At 43.5% G+C, this 8,520-nt stretch overlaps 1 protein-coding gene across 1 annotated transcript; it reads right to left on the bottom strand.

Annotated features, from left to right (window-relative positions):
* Positions 1-3,229: 3,229 nt before the first annotated feature.
* On the bottom strand, positions 3,230-3,592 carry LOC116540502 (embryonic testis differentiation protein homolog A). Its single transcript, XM_032264018.1, has one exon. The coding sequence runs from the start codon at positions 3,543-3,545 to the stop codon at positions 3,366-3,368; it is 180 nt and encodes a 59-aa protein (XP_032119909.1). The 5' UTR covers positions 3,546-3,592; the 3' UTR covers positions 3,230-3,365.
* Between the last annotated feature and the right edge of the window lie 4,928 nt (positions 3,593-8,520).

Raw genomic sequence — 8,520 nt, 5'->3', positions numbered from 1 at the left:
ATCCCACTGCTGAGTGTCTACCCAAAGGAAAAGAAATCAGTATGTCAAAAGGATACCTATACTCGCATGTTTATCACAGCACTATTCACAGTGGCAAAGATATGGAATAAATCTAGGTGTCCATCAGTGGATGTGTGGAAAAAGAAAATGTGGTGTATATACACTATGGAATACTATTTGGCCATAAAAATGCTGCAATTCACTGTTTACAATAGCAAAGACCTGGAACCAACCCAAATGCCCATCGACGATAGACTGGATAGGGAAAATGTGGCACATATACACCATGGAATATTATGCAGCCATAAAAAACGATGAGTTTGGGTCCTTTGTAGGGACATGGATGAACCTGGAAACCATCATTCTCAGCAAACTGACAGAAGAGCAGAAGATCAAACACCGCATGTTCTCACTCATAGGCGGGTGTTGAACAATGAGAACACATGGACACAGGGAGGGGAGCACTACACACTGGGGTCAGTTGGGGGGAAATAGGGGAGGGACGGTGGGGGGTGGGAAGCTGGGGAGAGATAGCAAGGGGAGAAATGCCAGATGTAGGTGATGGGGAGGAAGGCAGCAAATCACACTGCCACGTGTGTTCCTATGCAACAATTTTGCATGTTCTTCACATGTACCCCAAAACCTAAAATGCAATAAAATAAATAAATGGGAAAAAAAATAATTACTGTAAAAAAAAATGCTGCAATTCATGTTGCAGCAACATGGATGGAATTCGAGGTGATTGTGTTAAGTGAAATGAGCCAGGTACAGAAAGGCAAATATTTCATGTTCTCATTCATGTGTGAGAGCAAAAAAAAAAAAAAAAGTTTATCTCATGGAGGAAGAGAATGGAATAATAGATAATAGAGCCTGAAAGGGTGTGTTGGTAGGAGGTGATAAAGAGAAGTTGGTTAATAGGTACAAACATACAGGTAGATGGAAGGGATAAGTTCTAATGTTTGATAGCAAAGTAAGGTGACTATAGTTAACATCAAATGCACTGTGTATTCCAAAATAGCTGGGAGAGAGAATTTGTTATGTTCCCAACAGATAGAAATGATAAATACTGGAAGAGATGAACACCTCAAATGCCCTTACTTGATTATTACATAGTCCATGCATGTAACAAAATATCACATGTACCCCATAAACATGTACAAAATTATCAATAAAAAAATCAAGCCATGTCCTGAATGACCTGGGGGACATTTTGCTAAGTGAAATGAGCCAGACACAGAAAGGCAAATACTGCATTGATCTCACTTCTATGTGGAGTCTAAAAATGCTGAACTCATAGAAGCAGAGAAGAGAATGGTGGCTGCCAGGGCTTAGAATGGTATGGGGAGATGTTGGTCAAAGAATACAAAATTTTAGTTAGAAAGAAGAAACAACTTCAACAGATCTGTTGTTCTCCATGTTACCTACAGCTAGTAACTAACTGTATTATATTCTTAAAAACTGCTAAAAGAGTAGATTTTAAGTGTTCTCACCATATACCAAAAAAGTATGTAATATAATCAGCTCAATTCAGCCATTTCACAACGTATACACATTTCAGAGCATGATGTTGTACCTGACACATTTTTTATTTATCAATGAAAAATAAATTAATTTAAAAGATTGGGCTATTTCCCACTGTGGCTTAGAGTCTACACCCAGCCCTCCTTCTTCCTGACTGCCTTACTGCTGCCAGTTGCTGATTGCACCCTCAGAGTCTCAGCCTTCTTCGCCGAGTTTTGCTGGCTCACTCCTCGTCTCAGCTCATTCACTCTCCTTACCAATGTCTACTGCCATGTGTTGCAAGGCCTGAAATTCCATGTGCTGCCTTGGCATAGTTTAGCCTCACAGGGCATTAAAGGCCTAGCCACAATTTTCCCTGCTCTCATCAGATATGCTCCCTACCAAGAGGGAAAAGCTCACTCAGCTATATCCCCTATCAGCCATATCGGCTGTTTATCCCCTGGTATTCAACCAAAAAGACTGATTCTCTACCAGCTGGTAGAGCTACTGTTTGATCTTGAACTGCAGGAAAACAGTAACCAACACCGGAGTATCCAGGCAACTTTCCCACCAATAGTGCACCAAGGGGGCCCTTCTACCTGGATGTCATTTAACCCTCCCCCTCCAACCTACAATCAGTTGCATACTCTGAGGAGAGGCTTGTGGCTCTATTTGGGCAATGCTGAATCAGAGCGGGGAAAGCAAAGGTGACAGGGACAGGGAGGAGAGTTAAATGGACATGGAGGAGTTAAATTTTCTATCTCATGCAGATCCTGGCTAAGGGGAGAGAGAATAACAGCCCCTTAGCTATAGGTGGGGAAGGGGACATAGGAAGGGGCCTTGGGGAATGCTGGACAGGTTGTGAGAACACAGAGAATTGGGGAGGAGAGATGGAGGGGACAGAAAGACTGCTTGCAGGCTTATTTTGCAGCTCACATTAAAAGACAAGAGAAATGCTTGGAATTTGTGACGGTTTTAATGGTTCCTTTTATGTAATTTCATCTTATTCCTAACTTAAACTTGCCCATATCCATCATGGCTCCGACCTCATTGCTCTCCCTGTCCCCTCTTCAGCTTAAGCTCTCACTTCTCTGTCACCAATTGTGCACATAGTTCCCATTTCAGGTTTCCTGGAGTATCTGACTTGCTCAGGATATTTCCTGGGGACAGAGCTTTTTCAATGGGAGCCATCTCATATATCTTGTTGGACTATTGGGTGGCTTCACTTCAGGAAAATTAATTTTCTTTGATTGGCTGTGGCCTGAAGGTTTGTTTGATGTGACATGAAGGTTTGTTTGATGTGACACCAGGGCATTCTACTTTCCTGGGGACACTGAACAGAGCGAACAGAGCAGATGCCCCTGGAAGGCTCTGTGACATGACATCTGCAATAATGAAACACTTCCCAAACCCCCAGCCCAGCTGTTGGTCTGCTCTTAAACAATGTCTTTTCACTAGGACAAGCATTAGGTTTTAGAGGGGAACACCAGGGCTGTCTCTCCAAAATGGCTAGGGAGAAGAGTCTTTGATCCTTGAATGCCAAGTACTATATCACTTGAACTTCACAGAGATTTTCAGATTGATGGTGAAGGAGATCTTGTGTGCAGCATGATCTCACCCTCTCCCCTGTGTCTGAGCACCTCTGCACAGTGTGTTAGGATGAACAGAAATCCCTTCCAGTGTAACCCAAGAACGCCAAGTCAGCAAACACACATCCAACTTAAAGAACTGAAATGACAGACTCTGTTTTAGTGGCTCAAACATGGGATGACTTTATTGTTCTAATTATATTTAATTTCTCAAAATTCTGGGCAGGCCTCAGCACATAAGCCCCATGACTTTTTCATGTTCACCCTGGAGTTGCTTTATGACAGCATCCACAGCCACCTTGACAGGTCGATGTCATTTCTGTGCCTGCCCAGTTGTCTGTTGATTAAAAAGATCAGCACATTTTTGGTGGGCTTCTTGCGTTTGAAGGCTTTGTCAGGCTTCTTGATGTTCAGTGCGGCCTCGCTGGGAGCGGCTTTAGGGAGTTCTTTATCCATGACGCAGCGGCTCCAAACAACCTCAGGAAGACAGCTTAACTAAGAAAGCCTGAAAAGGATAATGATTTTCAGGTAATCAAGTGGACCTGGGACCTCTTCCTCACTTGCCACACACCCACACAGCCACATGTCGCATGCGTGCGCACACACACACTAACACACACATACTCAGCTACCAGCAGTAGTCACAGCTACCAACAGTAGTACAGCAGTAGTCATTAGTGAGGATTCTTATATCCACACTAATTTTAACTGGATTTTATGTTGCTCTTTTGTAGAGCTGTCTTCTTCTCACCTCTGCCTCCTTTGAAAATCATTGGTGAAGCAGGTATGGATCTTACTCCAACCCTCCATGGAAGAAATAAACTGTACATTCTCAAATGCTACCTAGCTTCTGTTTCTGAGGCCCATCCTGCTGAGTTTCCATCCTGGGAATGTAATCTCAGTGATTTAAAGATTGTACTCACCCTGTCTCACCTCAAAAAGTGACCCTGTCTCACCTCAAAAAGTGCTGTGTGGTATTTTATTTGAATCTGGCACATTACCAAGGCCAGGGGTGGATGCTCACTGTGTTCTCAATTTTGGGCTCCCAAGCAAGATTAAAGGACTTCCAGAGAGGTGAGACTGGAACTGGGAAAACCTGTATCTGAAGCCTTGTGCTCCTACCCACTCCTCTATAGTGTCTCTGTATCAGTTTGAACAAATGACTCTCCCATATCCTCCCCCCATTACCAAACGGGGTTGGGGTTTAACAGATAGGTTGGTTAGGTAATGGCACAAAAGGATGCTGTATAATCTTGGTATATCAGGATATTTTACCTGTCAGACCACTCAGATTTCTTTTGAAGAAAAATCTGGACCAGAGGGTAAACAGTGAGAGGAAACACGACCTCCTTCCTCGGCACACTCTCTCTCTTTCCCTGAGTCCCAGAGCCTGATTGGTTCAGAACCAAGTGAAGTCATAGCTGCTATGGTGACTCATAACTGCCCTCAGAACCTAGTGCCAACTGTCCTCAAGATTCAAATGCTGGCCACCATCACCTGGGTTCCTCCTGGTGCAGGGCTCAATATTGTGAGGGAAGTTGCTGGGTGAGGAAGCAGGTATATCCTGTGCCATCTGCATATCTCTTTCCCAGATGAAACGCTCAGCTCTCCTGGCCTCAGAGCTTGTCCCTGGCTTATGCAAAAGCCTTTCATTCCTTCATTAAAATTTCTTCTTTGTGTAGATTAACAGCACCCACTGCATCTAGCCAGGTTCCCTGGGTAGTGATCAGCAAATTTGTCTGCCGTGTTCCAATCAGGGATTAGTCTGAGGTCGAATTTCTCACTTGCTTGTCAATCTCTGCATCCTGCCTTGGTCATGACTCTGCAGTTAGTCCCTCTATAATACACAGTTCATGTAAATGGAGTGTTTAGTTGCAGAAATTAAACTCTGCAGTTAAACACTGCTGTGTCTTGCATAACTGTGTAACCCCCTCCCAAAGCTCAGAGCAGTGGAACTCCACACTTCTACTTTGTGGACCTGGGATGCAGGTGGGCTTTTAATGTCTTGGAAAATCTTATGCTAAAACTGGACCAGTTCATTGAGATATACACCCATGTCTCAAGCCGTATTCCCTTCCAAGTATCTGATCTAGAATAACTATATTGTTACCATTTAAGTGTGACCCAGGTAGGTATTGTCTAGATGCAGGACATGGATTTTCCAGGCTGTCAGAGGGATAACGGTGAGGACAGCGCTTTGTGTTTTTTACTGTGTGGTTCTCATGAGGAACTAAAATCACTATTATGAGACGTGGCTTGCCTCCACACTGGCTGCCCATTCAGTCTTATGTAAGAACTGAGAAAATTGAGATTCCTGTAAAACAACCCAGGTCACACACTCCCTTTCTTGAGTGGCAGGTAAGAAAGGCTCAGTCCTCCAGGTTTTCTCCTGGCCACATAGAGCCATGTGAAGACCCTGAGGCCATGTTCATTGTCCTAAACAATTTGGAGAGGGAAGATAAATTATTGGTGTATTTTATTAACAAAGAAACTGGAAAACCATCTTTCTTAAGGAACTGACATCCTAGAAAACCAAGGCAATCACCTAGGAAGTAGGCCACGAGAGGCTGATTGATAGGAGTTAAATGCATAAAAGCTTTGCATACTAGGCCAGACACAGTGGCTCATGCCTATATTCCCAGCACTTTGGAAGGCTGAGGGGGGTGGATTGCTTGAGCCCAGGAGTTCAAGACCAGTCTGGGCAACATAGGGAGACCCATCTCTACAATAAAAATAAATGAATAAATAAATAAATTAAAAATGTACAGTCTTCCTTAAATAGGGAATATCATAGAAATAAAATGTCCTAATTACATTGGTTGCAAACGTTATGAAACACCTAGTAAAATGATGAAGACAAGTATAAGGAAAACACACATACAACTTTGTATGAGCTTCCAGTTTGAATATTCACATAACATTTTAAAATACTATTTTTTTTTTGAAAAGGAAGTTTTTGCAATGGCATCAATTCTCCTCTAAATAAATCAGTAAATCCAGTGCAATCCCTATCATAATTTATACCACAATTTTGAGTTATGTGTCACTGGAAGAACAGATTATATTGCAAAAAAAATGTGAAGGATTATGCAAGAGGGGGAGCTTGTCATTCTGGACTCAAAACTTATTCTGTAGTATTAGCAAATAAAACAGGAATTGCATGTCCATGGGCCAACAAAGATATTCTAGAAATATATTCATGCATATGTAGGACTCAAATAAATGATATAGCTGGCATTTAAAATCACAAGTTGCCATAAAGTTGACTTTTATGATCATGTGTGTGTGCGTGTGTGTCTGTGTGTGTGTATGTCTGTGTTAGGAAATGGAAGTGCAGAGGGGCTTCTAGGGCAATTTGGTGCTTCTCCTTCAGGCAATTCTGGATTCCATCAACTTTCACAGGTCTGTCTGCTGTGCTGTCTTCCTAAAGCCATCTTTGGAGTCAAACAGTCAGGGCTCAGGGACACTCTGAAGTCGGTCCCAGCACACCTTCATGGAGCATCAGGAGGAAGGCAGATGAATCCATGCTGAGCATTTTACTCAGTAGACAGCTTGGGAATCATAGAAATAAGGCAAATCTAACAGAATTGCTATGGACACTGATGCAAGTCATACCAGGGTGGAGTTGGCCTTTGCCAACACACCATGCCATTAACCTGCCTCTGTCCCACAGGGAGCATAGAAAATCCAGGAAAATGGTGTGGATCAATAAATCCTTCCTCTGATGCAACCATTACAAATGGAAACTGTTTTCTCACTGCTTTTGGTTGGATGTGGCTTTTGTTCATGTGGTTTCTTAACTTCTCATCTGTCTCTGTGCTACCTGAGGCCACAGCAGATGAACTCTACCTACTCCCCCTTGAGAGGGTGTTCACTAACATTGTAGAGTCTGGGGGTGTTGGAGTCACGAGGGGCCCTGTTTAGAGAAGCTGGAAGGACAGCTGAGTGGACATGTGGAGAGGCCCTGCAGCCCTAAATTGCTAGGGGGAGGGGGCTTTAAAGAGCGCACTTAGAGGTCTTGATTTGTCTCCCTTGAAGTTTAGGGGAGGGAGTGGGTAGAGGTTGTAATCAAATAAATTTAAAATGAGAGTGGCTTGCAGAGTGGGGTGGGAATTCTCCCAAGAGATATACTTCTTCTATTGAGAAAAAGAGAGAGGGAGCTAACAAGGTAACCAGAAATGACTAGGAAAGAAAGAATCGTCTTTCAGCTGTTGGTGCAAAATAACTCTGAGCCTACAATTCTACTTCTAGCCAGACTTTCAAGTGTGAAGTTAAATTAGCATACAAGGTGTTCAAGTGTGGGTTCCCCTGGAAATAGACCCTGAGACACACTTATGAGTAGAAAGTGCTTACTTGGGAAGGAGTCCCAGGTAGCACTGGTAGGGGTATTGTCTGATGTATTAAGTTGGAGGAATAATCTAACAGGCTACCATTGTGGGCAACTAGAGCTAATTCCCAGGGGGATCCTATGGGAGACTTGTGTTGAACACATACCTCACTTCATCCCAAGGGCAGGATGAGAAGTCTTGAGTGTATTTAGCCCCCAAATACCCAACCATACTTGTTAGAGCACTTCCACCAGGGGTGATATAAATCTCTATTACCTCCAGTTGGCCTTGAGTCATGTCCATCATGCTCTAAGGGTAAGACAAAAAGCCACCAAGGCAGAGTCATGGCAACTGCCCTAAGCAGCCCTGTAGATGCAAAGGTGAGACATAGCTCTGCAAGGCCAGAGTCAAAATACATGTCACTGTCAGAATGTTTTTGGCACTATCTGTTCCTTAAATAGGTCAATACTCACCGTTTGTGAAAATTTTCATTCATCTGGAGCTACATTTCCTCTGTAGATAGCATGTTTTAAACGTTTTGCCAATTATCAATTTTAATTGGAAACCAGATGTAGGAACTCTGTCCCAGAGAGTTGTGAGATGAGTGGTTAGCTATTGAAGGAACATGTGCATTGTAGGCATCAAAATCTTCCCGTTAGAGAAGAGAAAGCAGGATTTTTGTAGTTCGTCCTGCCTGCAGATGTGCCATGCTGGGTGTTGGGCACAGGTCTCGCCCTGGGATTTCATGGAGGTCTTGGGCTGCATTTGTCAGGAACTCTATTCTTGCCATTCAGGCCAGAGGGGCCCAAGCTGCAGTGTCTCACCGGTTACTGAGGGGTTCCTTAGCACATGGAATACAAAGAACCTCCTCCTCTCCAGGTCTCCCATAGCAGCTGGAACTTTATTCATGTTCCTATCATTACCTTCTCTATGGAATGGGATGAGTTGCTGGTTAGTTTGCTCCCAGTCACCTATGCCCATCCAGGCCCACGCTCAGTACACTGTCCACATACTGGGTGCCCCTATCCCCAGGGATTCTTAGAAATGCTGTTCTGGGTGATGACTCCATTTCAGCACTGACACAGCCACTGGCAACTACAGAT

Source organism: Sapajus apella, unplaced genomic scaffold (assembly GCF_009761245.1).
Source record: "Sapajus apella isolate SASKATOON/1434 unplaced genomic scaffold, GSC_monkey_1.0 scaffold141, whole genome shotgun sequence".
Classification (NCBI taxonomy): domain Eukaryota; kingdom Metazoa; phylum Chordata; class Mammalia; order Primates; family Cebidae; genus Sapajus; species Sapajus apella.
This window is presented reverse-complemented; position numbering and strand designations above follow the sequence as displayed.

Coding starts and splice junctions, on each gene's coding strand:
- LOC116540502 (XM_032264018.1), bottom strand. CDS start 3,545: ATGGATAAAGAACTCCCTAAAGCCGCTCCCAGCGAGGCCGCACTGAAC.